Below are 21,972 nucleotides of genomic sequence, written 5' to 3'. Positions count from 1 at the left end.
AACTGAAAAATGAATTCTTAGCAGCTTCAGCTGCGGATGCTGCAGAAAAAAATGGTAATGTGTGAGGAAACTTCATATTTGATGGTGTTGTTGACATTGCACGCCAATCTACAATGACATAAGCTGCTAATGACTTGTTATTTTATAACTGCAAACTCAATGAACTCGCCGTTATAATCCACTACTTCAAGTAAAGTCAAGTTAAGTTAGTTTGGAGTTTATTTTGAGCTCTTAAAGACAAATCTTAATGCCTGTGACCACATACTGTATATCAGCATTGTGTGTGTGTACAAAAAAACACATTTTACTATGTTTAACTGAGGTTTTAAGGTCATAATAAATTGTATAATATCTATATTACAGTGAGCAAACCTCAAGATATACCTGCCTATGCATGTTCCCATCTTTGTTCACACACAACTCTTTAAATGTAAATGTATGCAAAGTCAATTCCCAGAGTTTATACTGTAAACATGTTCCATGGATTTAAGTCTGTGCAAATTCAGTTCTAGAGAAAAGAAAAAAAACTGCTGTAAAGTCAGAGTTGTGAGCATGAAGGAAATCCAAAGTGACCTGCGGTTCATGTAACCCTCCTCCACCTTCTCACTTTCCTCGCTGTCTCTCTCTCTCTCTCTCTCTCTCTCTTTCTTACTTTCTCTACTTTCTTTCTCCTACTTTCACTCTAAACTGGAGCTTTATGAAGTTAAGCCATTATACTAACATTTCATTCAACTGTACCAATGGGGTTTAAGTGGGGTTTCAGTGGAGAGTTTTAGTGTTCCAATGGAGAGTCTTAGTGTCCCATGATGATCTAAATGCTGTTTCAGAGGCTTTTATAAAACTCTGGTGGAAACACTGAATCCTTGAAATGTTAAGGATTTTTTGGTATGAAAATGCTCAAATTTAAATATACAGAATTTTAGCACAAAATAACGGCAGCTTCAATCCAAAAATATCGGTACCGGCCTTCAAAAACCCAAACAGGTGGAACCACACCTTCCTTTGGATTTAGTAACACATCAGACAGTCAGAGCCAAACACCATGCTGCTTTTTGAGCTGATATGTTTTAAACAAGAAGGAAGGAAGAAGATAATTTCCTGGTTGGCGGAGTTGCTCGGGGAGCAATTTATCATGCTACTGCTGAGTTATATTTCCATTAATGTTTGAGGGAGGAGGTGCATCTTGTTAGTGTACACCGACTATGTGATCACTAATAAATAGGACACGCTTTCCTATAATTGTAGAGATCCAGTGAAGGGTGCAGAGAACAACACTGTTCAATGCAATATGTATCCAAGTGCCGAAAAGGATTCCTTTATACAGCTTCTTCTCTTTTATGTGCGCACATGATACCCAGCAGGGACTTCGGCGCTGATTACATGTTGTTGCATGTTTGTCACTTAGATATGAAGACTCCAAGTGAACCGCAGAAAGGGGAAGGGGGGAGGGGCTTCCATGAAACAGATACAGAGTAGGGCTAGACCGATATATCAGGCTGATATTGGCCTTTTATTAAAAATCAGATATCAGCCGGGTATGTCATCCACCTTGATATGATAGAGGTTAAGTATTCTCACCCATCCAAAAAGAATTTCATCAGTCTGGGTTTCAATGGAGAGTTTTAGTGTCCCATGATGGTCTACATGCTGTTTCAGAGGCTTTTCCACCCTGACAACACTGGATACTCTTCCTGTTTTGGGAATTTTTGGCATGAAAATGGCCAAATTTAAAAATGAATACCAGCACAAACTATGAGCTATTGACAGCTTCAGTGTAAAAATCTCAGTATCAGGTTTCAAAAACCCATACTGGTCAAACCCTACCCCTACATTAAGAGAAACTGTCCCTTTAGTGTAAATAGCAATAATGTAGTGGGCTAGGTAAGTCATTATTGGACGTTTTTTGGCATGAAAATGGTCAAAGTTAAAGACAAAATATCAGGAATCAGCAGCTGCAGAGGTAGAATTAGAGCTAACATTAGCCACACTTGTCGACGATCATGAAACCCACCCACACACACACACACACACACACTTGTGATTGTGTTTGATGGAGTAAAGGAGGCGGTTTGAGAGGGAGAGCTGGCCTCGGCGCTGGAGAGGAGACTGATCCCCATGGAGCTCATGAATATTGCAGGGAGCCTACAGCAGAGCTGAAAAAGGAACCCCTGGACCCCCCCGGCACACACCACCTGACCCCCCGCAGTTCACCCGGTGTAACAGTAACCCCTCACACACACACACACGCGCGCACACACAAACCAGCCGGCGCAGGTAATGAATACACCTGAAAATCCACCTGTAATTAGAAGGTGATAATGAACCCATCCATCAAGATAAGCCGCTTTTTGGCATCAGTGCTCCACAGCCCGTGGCCCGCCGCTGCCAAAGCTCACCAGGCTGTGACAATACACAGTATAGCTGATCATTTAATAAGGCCGGATAAAGCTTGACAGGTTCTAGAACGCCGCACATGCAGCGGCTGCTATGTTGTTTTTTTTCCCCCTGTATATTTTATGGCTGGGGGAAGCTTAAAAACGCTTCGATGCGGCAGATAACTTCACAATCTGCGGCTTCAGGTGCCCCTTTTATTCCCCATCTCTTTTTCATGAGCAAACTTTTCATGGCATATTTATGAGGGGGAGCGCTGAATTTGGTGCTCGCCGCTCGTCTGCGGGTCAAACCGCGTTCACGCCGCTATATTTAGTTACACTTGCACTTAGCCTATTGGTAATTTAATTGAAGCCGCGTGGCAAAAGCAAATATATTTTCCACTAGGGTTTTGCGTATCGTGCCAAAAAAAGCGTGCATTGGAATTATGTCTTTGTGTAGCAACGCGATACACTGAGAGAAACTGAAGATTAGGATTAATTTCTGTACTCGTCATTAGCATAAATTCTTCATATTTAAAACTGTTTGAGAGATTTTATGGGTTTAAATACCTTCCCATTTCAGAAATGCCTTTTTTTTTTATCTTATTAAACAAAATGAAATAGATATCAGATATAAACTATATAAGCTTCTACACAGCAGTGTATGGAATAAACACTTAATGGAGAGGTGTGAGCAGGCGGAGGATCATCTGCTTGTTGCTTTCACTTTGTATTTAACAGTATTTAAGTGTTTTTGCATCTTTCCCAGTATGAAAGCGGAACCAGCGTTCATCACTGGATCATATGAATCCGCCAACAAAGTCACCCTGTCATAGTCAAATGAACATTCCCTCACAATGGATGAAGCGCTTTGCTTTGAGAGTGCAAATGCGATATTAACCTCCAATACTGTAGAGGAAAATATATAAGAGAAAGCTTTTCATAAAGTATTATGCATTATTCTCGGCTCGCTGCCTCATTCAAAAGAGGCCCTTCTTCCTCTGTGAGCCGACTTGAAGAAGGTGCGGGTGAACAAAGCTGTGAGGTAGAATAAGGGAGAGCGTCTGGGGTTGAAGAGGCACACAAACACGACGCTTTATTCTGAAAATCACAAACCAAACAAACCCAAAAGGCTGAAAGAAAAAAACAATTTATCATCCCTTCAGTACATTTTTTTTCCCCACACAATATACTGTATAGCTTTTACAATAGGAGTACACATCCCACATCCTCAGTTCAGCGTGCACAGACTCCAGCCTGGTCTCAAGACATTTTGTGAGATGAGCATGATGTCAATGCAAATAAAGTGAGAGAACTGCGTTTTCCCACCAGGAACGGATTACATGAAGGAGACACGACTGGAAACAGGCAGTAGGGAACAGCCAGATACATTTACCTTCAACTGCAATGACCCGGGTTCAATTCCCAACTGTTTTCTACTGGGAGAGAAGTTTTTATTTTCAGAGAAAGTTTTTCTTATTTAACCAAGACCAAAACCTTAACTTAACCTCAACCAAACTGTTTTAGTTCCCTTACCTTAAAACCCCTATATGTTGTTTATTTACCTCAACATATCATTTTTCAAATGAATTTTGATAGCATAGTATAATGGCTGTAGAAAAATTAGACCATCACCTGAAAATTGGTTAATTCTATGTGTTGCTTTCTATGTGTTTTTACTCTGTGTGTCCCCAGGTATGATTTCCCGCAAATTGTGCAGGATTGATTTACGGCACAAAGGAGGAACCTCAACCAAAACTAATATAAACAAATACAAAACAAACAAAGACAGAAGTACAGATGCTGTTAAGTTCCACATCACCCAGCTAGCTGTGCAGCATCAACTGTTGCTGTAGTTGAAGTGACTGCAGTCCTGGAATAACCAGGATAGCCACATCATTAACCTAACGTACTGTCAAGAGGAAGAGATCCACATTCACTCACTCTCTCTCTCTCACACACACACTGACACACACACATACACAGAGGTGAAACTGCTACCAACATCATCACACAACTGTAAGTTGATAGAAGATGGTGCCAAAAGGTCAGTGTGTTCCTTTGTTTGTTCACCATGAATAAAAATTTTAGTTAGAATGGCATGGTTTGGATCCAGTTTATGATTTTACTATAGGTGTTACTTTTTACCCCAAGTGTTGTTACAACTAAGCCAGGATGTGGGGTAGAATGTAACATTTCTCTCCCTGTCTTTGAGACAGAATTACTTTTTAATAATAATTTTCTGTGTACCATGGAGATGGTGAAACTGCTCAGATTTGTAACAGACAGATGTAAAAACTTTACACCAGATTTTGAAAAAACTATCTCAAATGAGCAAGGAGATAAGGACAGAAATGCAAAAAGTGTTACAATCATCCCCGGTCTCCCCTGTATTATTTGTTTATGCCAACTTGGAACTAACTTAACCCTAATCTGCTGGTCTGTACTGTCCTGATGCTGAAGTGTGTTGGGTTGCACTGGGCTGAACGCTGAACTCTACAAGATGCAAATGAAACATGTTCTAAAGAGTGTGTCAATTACACTACATGGAGGAATGTCATCTTCACAGTGTTCATGTTCACAGCAAAATCTGTGTTTCAGAGTTCCTGCTCATTGAGATTCAATAAGACTGTGTTGTAAACTCTCCACAGATTGTGTCTGCATGGTTTAGTCACTGATAACAAAATAGGAAGCCATTTCCAGCCCTGCTATTCACCAGTTCCCCGTGACCCCCTGACCCTGTTGGGAGCTCTCTGTGTCCCCTTCCTTCTCACTCAGCAGAGGACTTCAAGACAATAATACAATTCAACAATAATAAAGCACACAGATTCAGCGCCCTCAATATCACTCTGATCTCTTATGGACAGCTATTTCCCCCCCAAACTACTATATGGTTTTGGAATGATGCAAACTGTGATTGAGTACCCAAAGTACCCAGCACACACATAAAAGGCAGCCTTATATAGTATGAATATGAAAAGACAGGGAACCTTACAGATCTTTTTGGTGGTGCTCATAAGGCATCATACGCGTTATTATAAGCACATTGTGGGTGCATGATCATTATTAGAATCAGAGCATGAGATAATAAACAATGTGCAAAAAAAAATAGGGGGTTGAATACTTTATGAGGCTTAAATCCAATGTGACAAGCCAAAAAAAAGAGTAATTTTTTTCCCAATGTGCTCCTCATCACACAAGCATTCAAATGTCGAAGCACACTTCTTTCCCTCACACAGTGCTTTATGGGGCAACTGTATAGTTAATGACACGATATTGAACTGAATTTCATTTTCTGATGTTCGATGATTCTAAGAAAATCTCTGCTCAATGTTGAAATAGTTCATAATGCAGGTTCTGGGAAATAGTGAATGTCTTATGAAAGCGCAGACAGACAGATCAATTCACTGATAAATATGTTTTACAAAAGCAGAGAACATCCATTCATTGCACTGAAAACTGTTAATTGAAATGACATACAATGCAGCTACATGAGACCACAGCAATGGTGGGAGGAACGTAAAAGTAAAAGAACTACAGGTCAAGGAAAGGGATCCAGCCCCATGAATCACTCCGTGTTGTTTACACTTGTAATTGCTTGTTAGCCACGTGACCATTTGAATTGCATGATTTATGACCGTGGCGCGGCTGTCTTTCCAGCTGCTTTCTTGAATTAATGTTAATCTAGATAGATAATTTCAATCCTCAGCCATTTTCACCCGGTCAAACCACTGCCAGTTCCATGAATCACGAAATTCAAATGCAAATGTTCTCGTTAATGAGCAAATACAACAAAAATGAGCAATTCATGAGGCTGTATCCAGGACAAGGAGGCCTGGCTGAGGATAGTAACATTCAAATAGATGGAGAGAAGTAGGACAGTTATGCATTATTAAACTGTGCAGTCCTATAGAAACACAGGAAGTGTTTACTCCATCTGAAAGTTTTAAAATATATTCAAAAGCATATTTATGACCACACAAATCACCAAGACGGACTTGCTTGTAGATTGTGTCTCAATTCAACATCGAACGAGACGTTTTCTTTTGTACCTTTACACACCAGGACGGGCTGACTGAGCAAATGGTGTTTTTGTCTGCAACACCCTGCCATACACCCTCATACACATTACATTACACTTACATCTAGGAGTACAGCCTCAGTATTTTGTGGTTGGCCACTGAGCAGCTAGCAGTTAAGTGTCTTGCTCAAGGGAATTTTGCTACATTTTGAGGAGAAGGGGCAATTCTCATTCCCTTATCTTATATATGAAACTAAAACAACAAATCACAACAGCTTTCTTAGTAAAGAGGTAAAAGGTGCTTAGCTCTCAAAAACACAGTAGTAGGGCATGGGGTTTTGACAGCTGACAATGGAGCCAATACTAATATTTTGAATAAAGCTTCTGATAGCCAATATTTATCTTTAAAAACATTTCAAGTATTCAGTGTTTCCCCCAGAATAGAAAGGAGGGGCTGCCTTACTTTATGTGTTCGTAGGCGAACAGATACGGTGCCTAGCTAGGTGTGCAGCATCAACTGTTGCTGTAGTTGAAGTCACTACAGTCCTGAAATAATCAGGATAACCACATCATTAACCCAATGTATTGTCACGAAGAATAGTTCCACTCTACTCTAGTGCACTAGGTTAGCTGTCTTTCAGTCTCATAGTAGCCCGTTAGCGAAAATGTTTCGTTAGCATTGACCAAAATCCACATTTGTAAGGCAAAACTACTTTGCTAGCTCAATATAGTTGTAGCTAAAATATTAACCAGCAAAAATATCTTTGTTTATATTTTTGGTCCCCCCAGAATTTTGGTTTTCTCTGTGAAGTTTGTAACATACACAGAGTTAGCTAGCACAGCCTTCATGTCATGCCTTCTCCAAAACAACTTTAGTGGACTGGGAACTGGTTCTGTAGAGTTACAGAAAGAGACTACAAACTTCACTATCTGATTAGATAATGACAAAACTTTCATTTTTGGGTGAACTATTCCTTTAAGACCACATTTCCCAAAAACCTAACATGTGTGCTACATGTTGCTCCGTATCCATCCTCCCCCTTCCTGTTTCTTTTGAAGAGCAAGAAGAAGGATAAGAGCTGATAGCAGCCAATAAACCAATGTGAAGTTGAAACTATACAGTAACAACAGTTGAACTGGAATAAAGTTGTGTCTTACTTGTAAAGTAAAAGTTCCTATCCTTCCTGCCAAATCCAAAATGGTGGCAATGTAAAATGCAGTGCAGAGACTAGTAGAGGCTGCTAATCCCCTGTGCTACGATCTTGTTTGTTTACCGTAATTATACTAATGTCTAAAATTAATGTAGTAATGATTTAATGATGTTAAAATAAAAGACTAATATCAACCCCATATATGGGTTTGCAGATACCCTCCACAGCAGCACTGTAGTTGACTAGCAATCTAGGAAACAGAAGCCAACTAACTTCATGAAATGATGTATTTGGCTGGCGTGGAAGACGTGAGACTAGGATCAGCAGGAGTAATAAACAACCTCTGCCCCTCAACTGCAGTTAGAAATTGAACCATGGTAAGTAGAAGCTATGAGCACAAGCCTCCCATGGTCATGACAGAGCATTTCAAGCCAAGTGCACATTATTGTCTGCTCTGTACAAGACAATAGCTAATAAACATTGACTGTGCAGGTTGATCTTGATTGGTTAAGGACGTGTAGCGTTGGCCAGAGGTATGGAGGGGAGCCCCATTACAAACTAGAAGGCAATAAAGTGAGCTCATTTACTGTTAACAGCCTAAGTACCTTCAGCAATGGGTCCCCTGCTGGAAATTTGGGTCGATGGAGATGCAGTAATTACACTTCAGTCTAAGTGTCTTAATGTGACTGCCTCCATTGTTTACTTTTCTGTCTCCTGCAAAACATTGTGTGACGGATCATTTTCATTTCCAATCATATCCGCAGTGTTTGTGTGCGTTTGCGCGTGTGACCACATGTATGTGCGTGAGTGTGAGCGTGTGCGTTTGTGTATTTGTCTCCATATTGTGCCACAGACAATGCAACATAATGTTATCATTAGTCTATCCCCAACATCCTCTCATTCTCCTCTCAAACGCAATTCGTTTGCAATTCGTTAAAGTGGTAATCTGCTAGAGACTCTTTTTTTTTTGTTTGTTTTTTAATTTTGTCTGTGTTTTTTTTTTTTTCTCTCCATCTTTGGTGCTAAGCGCTCATTGCTGTGGTGTTTCTGCACTGCACTTCCCAGAGATCACCTGTCAATCAAACAGTGTGGGTGGAGCTTGGATTTTCTGTTGATGCAGTTTGAGTTTCTGTAGGTGGCGCTCTATTCTTTGTCTGTTCAGCCATGGTGGCTATCACTGTTCATGCTAACTACCCACTTCTTCTTCTAGTTATTCCAAGCAAACTGGAAAGTAAAACGCATCACTTCATAATTTTTCCCAGGAAAGACCTACCAGACTCCGGGTGTTTAGAACAGCAAATGGAAAAGCTATCATGAACTGGATATAGGTTGGATCACTATTGTATTACAGCAATCAGTGATAGAGCGTAGCAGAATGGACATTTATTGGGACAAAAAAAATTTTTACTTTAATTAATCGCCACTTTAAACCAGCATCCATCCAGGAAGAGAGGAGCAGCCTACTGTGAGACAAAAGCAAAGAAGCGACGCTACGATAACAATGATTATTTGGCAGCAGAGTCAACTTGCTCCTCAGCTCTCCCCGCTAATCATCACCTCAGCCCTCGCCTCCTTAACCCACCTATAGTCTTTCCCAGTCCTGGCCGTGATGAACTGCGTTTTAGAGGGAAAGAGCCCGGTGTTTGCAGTGAGGGAGCTGCCCATCAGTCAGGCAGGGGCTTCTCCGTGGCTCGGGGAGGGATTACCGGGCATTCAGGCGGCTTCGCGCGGTGAGCCTCGGCCCGTCTGATCAGAGAGGCGCTCGGCTATCTCCCCACCTCACCCCCGGGGCCGGTGATTTCACAGGGATTAGCGCACAAAGTCGCCTAATCTCTCCCTCCGCACTCATTCTATTGATGGCCATCTCAGACATGCACGCACACACACACACACACTCACAGACATACTCTCACACGGACAACGAAACACGGGAACGACACAAGATACACAGCAGGCAATCGCGCACTGGGTAACACTTTATTTGAAGTGGTGCTCATAAGATTTCATAAGCGCATTATAAGCACATTGTCATTATTAACATTATACTCAGAGCATGATGTAATAAACAAAATTTGCAGAAAATTAGGAGGTTGGATACTTTATAAGACAACTGTATACTTAATGATTGAATGTAATTTTCAAATGTTTGTCTGATGATTATATTGCAAGAAAAGTTTATTTACGCTTCTATTGGCCTGCTTGTAATGCATCACAATGCACTTAAAAGTAAAGTTACCAGTACATATTATACCTGTTGGTTGGTTTGAGTACAAGTCTTACAAATTAAGAGATAAACTCACTGTAAAGCAGCAGTCAAACAGCAAGGCATATGCCTAAAAAAATCGAAATACTGATGTTTACCGATGTTTTGTGTACACACCATTGTATGTTCGGGAAAAGAAAACAGTTACACTGGCCGTAAGAAAGCGGGGAAGACTCCTAATTGCTGAATTTATGAACAGCGGCAGTGTTCATTTTTTTAAATCCCCTCTTTGAAAACAGTAAATAACTTTTGCCCCCCATTAAGTGTTGGGAATACTTCAGCCTGGTACCAAATGGCAGAACACAGACGCCTAATTCAATCAGAAAGCCCTAGGGCGGCCTAGCATGGCTAACTACATCACGGTTAAGCATCTTGATTTTGTCAGAATTATAGAAAATGACAAGTGAACTCAACATGAACCAGAGAGTCGGGGTGGAATCCTCGTATTGGCATTTCTTAATCTAAGCAGGCCGGTGCCAGAAAATCAATACTTTACAGCCGTGCTCTTCTTCTGCTGTTTTCTCCCCGTGAGCCTCACCATCCCCAAGAAAAATACAAGACTCCCAAACATTCATACAGCAAGACAGTAACAAGCACAGATACTGTACAGTCCTATGGCACATTCCTATTCCTCACTGTATAGAGCCAATTATTTGTCAGTTTACTGAAGTTTATTTGAATGATTTCAGCTCTCTCGCTTGACCAGCTTCATTCACCTCCTCTAAGTTTGCATACTTGGCTAGCTAGTTAGCAACTGAACTGTTAGCAAACACAGCTTATAGCATGTTAAATGCTTATGTAGAAGCAATGCTTATACAACAAAGTGATTTAATATTACATGCTAGGATATGTCTTATCTTCATAAAAAGATTTAGCTATATAGTATATACAGTATATATATCATCACACATCGCTATATGGCAGCAGTCCATGCAAACTAATAAATGAAAAACAGAAATGTACATTCTCATCTAAATTAATTTGCATTTGAGAAGAGAATTATGGGAGGTGTGTGAAAAATCGCAGCTAAGATGTCAAAATTCAAAGTAAAATTCAACTTTTACTTCCTTTTATTAATTAGATACAATAACAAAAGACATGATCATGTAAAAAATGAGTTTTGATACAGTTTGATTGAGTGCACAGCTATAGAGGAGTGAAGTGTCTCACTCTTGACTGCTGACATGAATTTGGCTCAGGGAAAAAAAGAGGAATAGAAAGATGACTACAAGAGGAGATGACAGTAATAGAGATTGGACTTCCATGTTTGGCATGCATGTGAACTAGCGATAGCCAACATGTGCCACGGAGGCCCAAGAGTCTGCAGGTTTTCATTCCAAAACAAACACGACTGCAGCTCAATTCAGTTCCTCCTCTCTGGCTGAAGGTGTGATAATCACTGAGCTGCTGTAGTGTTTGGTTGGAAGGAAAACCTGCACTCCTGGCCTACTACTGACTATGCTGTATACTCTGAATTTCATATCATAAAGCCTTACATCAGCCTAAAAAGATGATTAACTACTCTACAAATAAAACGGTGGGGGGGAACACTGAGTATAGGCGGGCTTCCCCTCCACTACATCCCTGGTGTTTGCCCTCTGTGGCACATGGTTTCCCATCCCTGATGTAAACAAGATGACGGCGTGGAGAGAATAAATGTCGGGGCGAAAAAGAAGTGGAGGGGAAAGGGAAAAACTCAGAGGGACTCCTTTCAGCGCAAACAAACTTACTTTTCATCAGGTGCTATTACACGTCCCATTCACATTATTGGATTGAGTCCATGCAGCATAACCAAGGTGCTGACAGGGGCTGATTACCCCAATAAGTCCTGTGGCCCTAGAGGAGGGGGTCACCCAGAGGACAGGAATGCAGAAGGGCCTTCCTGAGGGCCAACAGTGACCCGGACCACAGGATGGGAGAGTCAAACCCCCCCCCCCCCCCCCCCCCCCCCCGCGTCCAAGCACTATACCTCTCCCTCTCCTCCTCTTGCTCTCATCCCCTTTTCTAAAAATCCTCCTTCCCTCCAGTTCTCCCCCTCCTCTCCTCGCTCTTCCCACTCTATTCCCTGTTATTTTCTGCTTGTCTCCCTCACCCTATACAGTCTACATTTACATTTACACCGTAGGTCAGGGGGTTATCAAACATTTTCATGTCACAGACCCCTAGATACACCCACATGAGGCTACAGACCCCCATTTGATAAGATTTTGCCCCAGGAGCCCAAAAGGGGAAGATCTGTATTGTGTAGAACTGTCTACACTGTACATGGGCAGATAATAGTGGTGAGAGGGAAACCTATGATTACAATAGTAATTCTTATACATTCTGTAATTAGATAATTTGTAGGGAATTAAATTCTAACTAAATTAAACTATTCATTATTTTACTTGGGACCCCCTCAAGGGCTGCTGGGTGTTCCAAGACCCTTTTCCAGAGTGACTTATCCAGAGTGACTTCTGCAATCATTGCAGCAGTAGAACAAGCTTCAGTTTCTAGATTACCAAAACCACAGAGTGCAAAGGTTACAATATTCCTGCGACCATGGGGCGATCATGTAAGAGCAAAGAAAATAAATAAAAACAGAATATTTCATACCCCATCAATGCTTTAATTCAACATTTCCTAAACAAAGTACTAAAGCTACTCCCTGCTACTCCTTTTCTCTTCACCCTTTTCCATCAAGTCAAGAAACAAGCAAAAGCTGGCAATTTCAACTCGTGACTTTTGTGGGTTAAACAGACGGCCCGGTAGATTCACTGCTAGTGGTTTCTCATTCATGAGCTGGTTCAGGGCACTGGGTCAAGTCTTTGTCTGAGGCATCCAAAGAGGAGTCATATGGAGGGAGGGAAAGAGGGAGAAAGAGAGAGACTCCCTATCTCCTAGCTATAAACTAGCTAACTCTAGCTCTTGATTAAAAGCACAATAAGGTTTCCTCCTCTGAAAGATGGAGCAAATTGGCCTGCACTGCATATAAAGAGTTCAGACCCATGCAAAATCAACTTCAATCAATATTCAATCAATATAACATTCCATGGCATTCAATTCAGTTTCCCTCGTCTGTCATTACTCATACAGATCGTTTAATGCCTTATTTTAACTGCTGGTTGAACTAGTCGAGTACAATGCTGTTGCGAGCTAAACCATCAATCTGTCATTGAGCCGTTTGTTATTCGTCCGTCTTTTGTCTCGGCTGTTTTCTCGGCTCCATACATCCAGCGGTTGTTAATCAGTAGCTGGAGCCGTACGGCCTGCTGCTGCTGCTGCTGTGCAGAGCCCAGGAGTATGTGGCTTAACGCTTTTCAAAGCCTGCCTCCCTGCATCGGCACAAATAGACACAGCTAACCCGGCTCCCTCTATGAGAGAACAGCCTCCACACATAAACAGCCTTTTGTTCATCCTCTCAACCCAAAAAAAAAAAAGCTCCACAGTCTGCTGGCCTTCCCCCAAGACAAACTCACTCGATTAGAGGGATCTGTTCATGGGCTGCGCATGGAACCTGCAGCCAAGCAGCAAATGGAGAGATTGAAGAAAGCAGCCTCTATGTGATGGCCCTCCAGCCCTGATAATGCTATCTCTTTCAGCCTACCTTTATCCCAAGACGCACTTTATCCAATAGCCGCATGCTTGCTGTGCACACTCAGCCTAATGTAATTGATGAGCTAGGAGCTAAATTGTGACCAGGGGCTAAATATAGCGCTGTGCCTATACAAAGGGCCTGACCGAGGCGCGCACACACCGCAAACACAGCCGCTCAGTGTGTACGCCACGGCGTGACGGATCACAGCAGAGACAGCGGGGCTCACAGCGTCTGTGGGAACTGGCCACTTTCACACGTCTGAACGCAAGCTGGCCATATGATCTCTATATGACTGATGGACTAGCTCAGGATTCCACAAGCGGCAGCATGGGCGTGAATGTGTGCGTACACGTTGCCTGAATGCACGTGTGCATCTGCACATTCCCATTAGCATTCACGTTTTTTCCATTTCTGCGTGTATTTTAGAGTGTGAGTGCAGATTTGACAGAAATGTTGGAGTATCTGTAGCCCATTTAGCAGCGTAATGCGCTCTGGCTCTCTGTGAATGAGAGCGAACATCCCTCCAACTTATCTCTGAGTGCAGACTTGGACTCGCCGCTCAGTCCCACATATAATTGCAGGTTCATACACACAACTCGCAGACACACATTAAATAGCTTCTTTGTGGGGAGCTTAAGAATACCACTCATTTCCCGCCCCCTTTTTTCCATTTCTGAGTCGAGATCAAATGGAGGGAAACACAGTGTGAAAACTGGACTTCGCCGTTCATTTTTTTTTCGCTGCGACTACCATGTTCTATTCGCATTGCCACTTAAGAGTCTTATAAAAACCCTAGGTGCAGAAACAGGATATACTTCCTCTGATCATTTTTCTAAATCTCAAGCCCCCAGACCACATTTCAAAGTGTTTGCATCCTCTGCCGGGCACAAACCGGGCGCAAAGGAAAGCTTCCTATAGATGAGAATCAAATTTAGCACTGGAAAGTTCACGTTGGCCTGCGTTTGACTCCTGGATCTCTAGCTCCGCCCCGCTCTCTCCCTGCCCCCACATCCCTTCCCGTGATGAAATCTCCTCCTCACAGTTTGGCTCGGAGCCCCCTCCTCCACTCCTCCTTTACCACCCACCACCTCCAAAAAAGAAGCGATCTTTGAAGCGAGCCGCATCTCCGCCGGCCCAGCCGAACAATGAGATGCTCTCCGGCTGCTTTGTGCTCCGGGCCTCTCAATGCAAACAGTGCTCTGAGAACTGCTTTTTCATTGTCTCATCTTCAAGGGGTAATAAATTAGAGCCAGGACAGCCAGACAAGCTGCTACAGGGCGAGAATAAGAATGCCGCTGTTAAAAAGGCTGGCTTTCAATCAAAGTCCATTCAAAGAATAGTTGGGGTTTTGTATGGACGCATGTTGTGCCTATTAATGAACGTACAAAAGGAGCCATTTTCTTGATTTATGGGCAGCTACCATGGAGAATCCACTGTGACCACAGGCAGTGGAGGCTATACATTAAGATGTGCATTTGGGTATTTACCTCTGACTGACACGCAGGGACAAATGACACGACGCTGGTGTCACTTTAACAGGAAAATTGAACCGGTCTGTTTGCAGGGTTTGTTGACAAAGAAGTCGATTTAGTCTACAAAGGAGAAACCTAAAATGAGTTTGGATTCAGTGCCAGCAACAATCTCGTCCCTGTTATCGAGCAGATTCTCATGCTTTTGGAGGCACAAACGCAGCACAGAAAAGCCCTCGGTCTGCCCAGAAGTGGAAGGCACAGAAATGGTATCACTAAACTACAGTAAGCTCTGTAATCAACACAGCTTAGACGACAAGTTGCTTATTACTGTGGAGAGCAAATTCCGTAAGATGCATCTCCAAAGCCTTCCCAGTTAAGTTTTGCACCTCGCGCATTTTTTTTAAGCCTCTCCTCACATCATCTCTTCAAACTGCCCGTGTTATCGCTCATGTATCGACAGCGGTTTTTTGGCTTGCCAGGGGAAGAGACGAGGGTTGAAGTCTCTTGACAACTCCTGAGTGGAGTGGATTGATGGCCGGCCCTAAGTAAAGAGCCAGGCAGACCAAGCCTCTCATTAAACAGCTCCAGATGTGTGCCAGATGTTGTTGTGTCTCTCCTAAAAAAAAAAAAAAAAAAAACATAAAAAACCTCAGCATAAAACCCGCGGCCGATGCGATCGGCGTTCGGGGCAGCAGCGCAGGCAACTTCGCAAAAACACAGCCAAATCGCGGATCATGTATTAAACATGGTCGGTCTACAGAATGGAATGTGCGGCCGCGTGTACGCATAAGATTTTCCAAAGCGCTGGATGGGGTGGGAGGGTGGGGGGCGGGGGTGTCGAGGAGACTCCTGGCAATGTGAACTATGGTTGAACTGTAGGAGGGAGTGCACTCAAAGGTTGAGAACAGTGGGGGTAAAAAAAATCCCCAGCCCCGCTTTCGATCAGTCATACGCCCCGACAATGGTCTATTTTTCACACATTCCTCTATGCATTGACGATGACCAAGAGTCTTTCTCTTTCTTCTTCTGCGCAACCCTTTTCTCATCACATTCACCCCCTCGGATGAATGAAGAAGAAGAAGCCTTTCACAGACGGCAGATGCGAGGCATATTGTATTCGGTAAAGGCTTGGAACCTGTTAAAATAGCAGCGTTATTAAACCTTAGGGTATAGCGTCAGATCGAGAACGCGCTCTCCTCTCCGCTTCTCTCGGTAGCGGGGCGGCTGGCATGTTACTCCCATTCATTTGCCAGCCACTTGAGTGCACATTGATTTTCAATCCAGAGGGTTAGCACATGGTGTAATGAGAGAAGTCTGCATTATTCATACTTTGCCAGGGCTAGAAACCGCATGTGACCTAAATACCCCGCGATGGATTCTAAAATAACAACAGGGAAACACTGACAGACAGTCAGGCAGACGCTTGCTTGAGATGAGCGAGAAAGACAAAGGAAGGGGTAGAAAAAAAGAGGAGTGGATAAGTCTGGAAAAAAAAGAATATATGTGTAGGTGTGTGTATGTGTGGGTTTGTAAGTATGATAGCGAACTGACAGCCGAATATCAGATCAGTAACTGTGCAGACACCTTGAATCAGTCTGTTATTAGAGCTGCACAGGGAATGCATTAAAGCGAACGGTGTGTATATGTCCTTGTGTTCATATTGCTGTATGAGTGGATGTCTGTGTGTGTGTGTGTGTGTGTGTGTGTGTGTGTGTGTGTGTGGCGTCTCCCAGGCCTGACTGACTGTAGTATGTGCTGCACAGATGGGTTCCATTACAAGGAAATTTCAAGTAAGCTTCCTCTTGGTGTAATTGGATTATGAATTCTGTCTGACACCGGTCTCTCGGCTCATGAGTCACGCTTTAAGTCTCTGCCTCCTTCAAGGTGCAATGTGTAGCATTTTCAAACATCATATATCATTGTCAAATTCATTATGATACCTTGGTATAATTACTGTAATCAAATGAGAGCATGGTCAAGACGACTGGCAGCCTCCATCTCACACCAGCAGTATTGTTAGTGCTAGCGTGTCTCAAACCACATTTCCCATAAACCTTGTTTCGTCCTATCGCCAAGAGGAAGTCACTACTTGTCCCATATGTTTTCTCTTTGGCTTTAAGAGGATAAACATGTTGGAAGTGATTTTTTCCATCGCCCTTTCACTCCTTCCACCGCCTGCCGTTGCTAGAAACCCTGGAAGAACAGTGCCCTCTTCCTGTTTTGTGCCATAAAGCAATTCCATTGATTTCCCGCCAAATCTGACAAAGTGCAAAATGCAGTGTAGAGGCCGCTAGATCTAGGCTAACAATCTTCTCTATGATGGTCACATTTGTTTACGGTAATTATACTAATGTTTCAGAATTAATGTGGTAATACATGTAGCCCCCTTAAACAATCCAACGTTCAGCCTCATACAAAGCACCGCAGGTGACTAAGAAGAGCATTGCCTCTTACAATAGTCGAAGCATTGAGTCAGACAGCAATGGTCCAAAGGCTAATGCACAGTGAGATAACAAGTCACAGCTTGGCGCTCAGATCTAAATCAGATCACACAAGAAAACACTATGACTAACTCTAACCTGTAATTATCTATGAACGGTTGAGCTTTGGAGTTGTGACAGACCACAACAATTTGAAAGGCTTTTTCCATCAAGGGAACAGATAATGCACAAAAATTGCCTCTTTTGTGAGCGATAGCATAATCACAATTTCACAATATAATCACTGAAAAAAAGCTGTGTAAAGCTTGGAAAAATGGGTGAAAAATTACAACACAAACTTAAGTACTAAGTACATACTAACACTACATACTAATGCAGGACGTTTTTAGATGGTTTCTAGTTATCAGTGTCTCAATCAATAAGATCTGTCACGGTGCCTTGCGTGCACAGACCCTACCTGAAGCGGTTATTATCAGTGATGTAGTGGTAAATAAAAGGAGGGTAAACTGTGACCTCCTGGTTGCTGCCGCAGCCGACGGGACACACCCTCCGCTCGAAGCCCTGCGCTGCCATGTGAGGGAACATTTCCTGGGCGAGGAGAAGGAATGTTTCCGCAAGCCGCTCCATAAAAGAACGGAACGCGTCGACGCTCCCCTGTCAGATGAATGCTTTGATAAGCCTCGGTGGGGTCATGAACAGGTAAGACTCTGACAGGTTGGAAGTACAGGTACCCGCCCCGCCCCCCCCCTTCCCCTTCCCCCCCCAGGCCAGACGGGACAAGAGCAAGAGGAGGGGAAATGACAGATGGGTAGAGGCTGTTGGGGTATGAACGACAGGATCCATTAACCGGCTCGCTGACATGCTTGTGTGATGCAATTTTTTTTTTTGTATTAGAGTCTAATAATGATGCCTGTACTAGGGTTAGACCCATATTTTGCTTTACAGTGTCAGCATTGACCTTTTGTGAGAAATCTGATGTGGGCCAGTCAGTGTCAAACCTCTTTCGCTCCAGTCTCAGCTTATATCCGTATATATATATATACCTGTATATATATATTATATGGATTATAACCAATATATGGGGCTGATATTGGCCTGTTATTAAAAATCAGATCTGGTCCAGCCTCTGATATGATGGATATGATGCAGTTTCATTGATTACATATTTGTTGTAGAATTGGTCAATACTACACTGGTTGTCTATGGGAAGAACTTAGTCTGAATCTGTTCTAATGAAACATTTTGATAGGATTCCACACAAGTATGAATGAATATATTTTTTTATTATTAGTAGTAGTAGTAACCTGGATTTCAATGGAGAGTTTTAAACGCTGTTTCAGAGGCTTTTCCACCCTGACAAGAATACAGTTCTGGGGAAAACACTGAGATTTTTGGGCAAAATAGTCAAATTTAAAGCTGTTAAATATTGAAACATAATATTGGCTATCAGCCTTCAGAAAGCCGTATCGGTCGAACCCTAATGTCGATAGTGGTTGCAAGGGAATAAATGTGAAATTCCAAATTTATGTGTGAGCTCGATTGTTTATTTTCCTTTGTCTCTCTCGCTCTCTTTTTTTCTCATACACATGTGCACACACACACACACGCACGCTTCAGTACCTCACTGATGTTGACTGGGCCACTGGAGTTCCCAAGAGGTATCTGATGTTTGCAGAAAAGTTGGGTTTTCTTTGCAAACCCCCCAGTGAAAGTTGGGAGAAGGCGGGCAAGGGGGTGGGGGGCGGGCTGGTGGGACAACCTGACCACAGACCGAACAACAGTGAGCGACTCTCTGTCTCTCCCCGGGGACGGTGCGACAGGCTGCATCATTTGTGTACATTCGAATCGTACCCGCGACGGCGCTCATTACCTTACGACTCGTTTCATCTGGATTTCCTTGATGTCCGGAGTTCAGACGTGTTCAGACGTACCTGTATCAGACAGGCTCCTATTTATTCCTTTGCCTCTGACGCTGTAAATAAAACAGTCTCAGCTTTGGTCCGCTTCGCAGACCAAAGGAAGATCAAGGAGAAAGACTGCATCTATTCTCTTTTTCATGTACTTTCTTTTCGTTTTTCTTATGATCGACGCTGCCTATTTCATGTCTAAACTTTGTCTTGCCCTGGTCATTTTTTAATGTATTGGCATATTTTTTTTGTCTTGCTCCCAACTTGACTTAGTCCAATGGCATATTTAATACAAAATTATGTAGCTACTATTTTTGGAACTCGTAATAGGAAGTAGCAATCATTTGGCCCTTTGATTTAAGTCGGTGGTATAACTAAATGATTAATCAAACTTGTGCAAAAGATCAGAGAGTTGGGTCTGTGGCATATTTATCTCCATTAAGCAAATTTCAGAGAAAATGAGCAGTTGGACTCTAATGCAGAGTGTTGTCCAGACCGAGGCTGGAGCGCTGTGTACATACTATATAATTGGCTTCATTTTCATCACAAATTGTAGACACACACTCATATTGATCTTAGTGGAGTTTCAATGAGTTTTCAGGGCTTTTCAGTCTAAAAGCTCTTGCTGCCATGGAGGACGAGAGAGAGAGAGAGAGAGAGAGAGAGAGAGAGAGAGAGAGAGAGGATACTGGAGCCTTTCCAGTGGGACAGTTTGACTTGGAAATTCGACATTTCATTTGTCTTCCATTCGATTTCTCATTAGATTTGTGGAAGGTGCAATTTATCAACAGCAATAAAAAAAACTAATCTCGACAGAAACAACCAATATTGAAATTGCATGATTCTCTTGTGTTGTGTCTATTTGCACTACAGAGTTCAGCAGCACAGAACCCAGCACACACCTGAGCTCTTCCGCCTCTCAGAGCGTCCTCGCTGGGGTAGCTGAGCGAAGAATCCCCCCAGGGTGAACCTGCCTGGTGGTTTTCATGTCGGAGCAGATTTTTAGGTGGTGGTTGTGGGGCGGGGGGTGGGGGGGGGGGATGTGCAGAGAAGGAGGTTGGAAACAGCAGAGCACAGGCTTAGGCAACACAAGCCAGAGAGGTTGTCAAAATATTGTTACAGCAGTGGGAAAAGCACTAGGGGCCAGTTACGGTGTGAAAAGAACACCGGGACCCATGCGGCTATATCTGGATTATCCACTGTTGTCTGGGATGCTTATCGCCGTGTTCTGTCTGATTAACTTCATCTCCCGGCAACAAAGCCAACTCCCTCATTTTCTTTGCTGTGCAGCTGGGTACCATTCAGAACGAATGGAGGTAATCTTGAATGAGCCGCTCCAATTCAATCATTATTCAGACGTTTCTGAGAGGCACTTAAGCATTCAAAAGGAGTGATCAGAAGATTTTGACTGCAGAACGAATGAGAATATGACTGTTTACACGTTAAGAACTACACAACTTGCCGATCTCAACCGAACTGAGTAGACATGGTTACTTTCTCTGCTGTTTTTCATTAGGAACTGATAATTTCACCAGTGATACATCGATTTTGTGTTTAGGCAACTATCACTGTCTTGTTGAAAACACATCTGATTTGCACACTAGTTAACATATCTAGTAGACACTAGTATTAGTAGTAGCTAATTGTTAACATTAAACCCAGTTGCTAAATTAGTTAGCCAGCTAACAATGCCAAAAACCAGCAGTTTGTTCAGGTTAACTGAACTGACTCTTCTGAAGCTACAACTACCACTGTTTTGGAGTAGAAACTTGGGCTGAAGACAAAAGGGTTTATATGACCAAAATATGGAAACAAATGACCTTTTCAGACTTATATTACTGAATTGACCTACAGTCAAACCACAACAATCTTTTTCAGGTATCTCTTTTTATAGGTTTAGACATTTAGATATGATTTGTGTATAGATAATTCTCTCCACTGGACCTCCATGATGGCACCAAGGAAATGTGCAACTGCAAAGCCTCTATACATGACTCCAAAGGCACATCATCATATATGATTGTAATGGGTGTAGGGTCAGCTACATGCAATGCCCCTGGAGCAGGTAGGGGTTAAGTATCTTGCTCAAGCACGGGGGATCGAACCTCAGCCCTCCAGTTGGGGGAAGGTCTCACTAATCACTAGGCCATCCTGCCACCGCTAATATATTTGAAAGGTTACATAAAGCACTGGAGACCAGCAGGTAAAGCCAGTGTTAGGGGAGGGTTGCAGCAGTACTCACCAGCAGGCGACGGTGTGCTGCCGCTGCTGGACGGCTGTTGGATCTGCAGCCTCTGCGGCGACGGAGGCGGCGGCAGCGGTAGCGAGCTGATGACCGACGGGAAGAGGAAAGGATACACCCCGGGGGCGTAGCGCCTCATCTGGACCAGCGGAGGACTGCTGCGGGTCTGGGCCCGGCTGGCCGTCTTCATCACACCGACGGGCGAAGGGTGCTGGCAGGAGCACTGAGCGAGGTGAGGCGTGGCGAGGCTGGGAGGCCATCGGGCGACCCCCTGGCTGCAGTTACTGTGTCTGGGCCAGGCTCGGCGCCACGCAATCCTCCTCGGCCCTCCAGAAACACATGGTGATGGAGTTTGGTGTCACTTAGTCCAACTCACAGCTCTATTCCACTAAGACTCTGCAACACAGACACAAATAACAGAGTCAGTTACATCTCTGTAGCTCTTTCAACAGTAGATGATGAATGAAGTGATTTGATCGAGGGTCACAAAATGCTAACTAGCTAACCAAGGCTAATGGTAATTTCT

At 43.1% G+C, this 21,972-nt stretch overlaps 1 protein-coding gene across 1 annotated transcript in view; it reads right to left on the bottom strand.

The window, feature by feature from the left end:
- LOC139918232 (retinoic acid receptor beta-like) overlaps window positions 1-21,636 on the bottom strand; it is an 81,699-nt gene extending 60,063 nt beyond the window's left edge. Inside the window, exon 1 of the mRNA XM_078290584.1 lies at window positions 21,447-21,636. Within this exon, the coding sequence (XP_078146710.1) occupies window positions 21,447-21,636 (190 nt within the window). The remainder of the gene's footprint in view (window positions 1-21,446) is intronic.
- Between the last annotated feature and the right edge of the window lie 336 nt (window positions 21,637-21,972).

Source organism: Centroberyx gerrardi, chromosome 19, assembly GCF_048128805.1.
Source record: "Centroberyx gerrardi isolate f3 chromosome 19, fCenGer3.hap1.cur.20231027, whole genome shotgun sequence".
Classification (NCBI taxonomy): Eukaryota; Metazoa; Chordata; class Actinopteri; order Beryciformes; family Berycidae; genus Centroberyx; species Centroberyx gerrardi.
The sequence above is the reverse complement of the archived record's forward strand: the minus strand, read 5'-3'. Positions and strand labels throughout refer to the sequence as shown.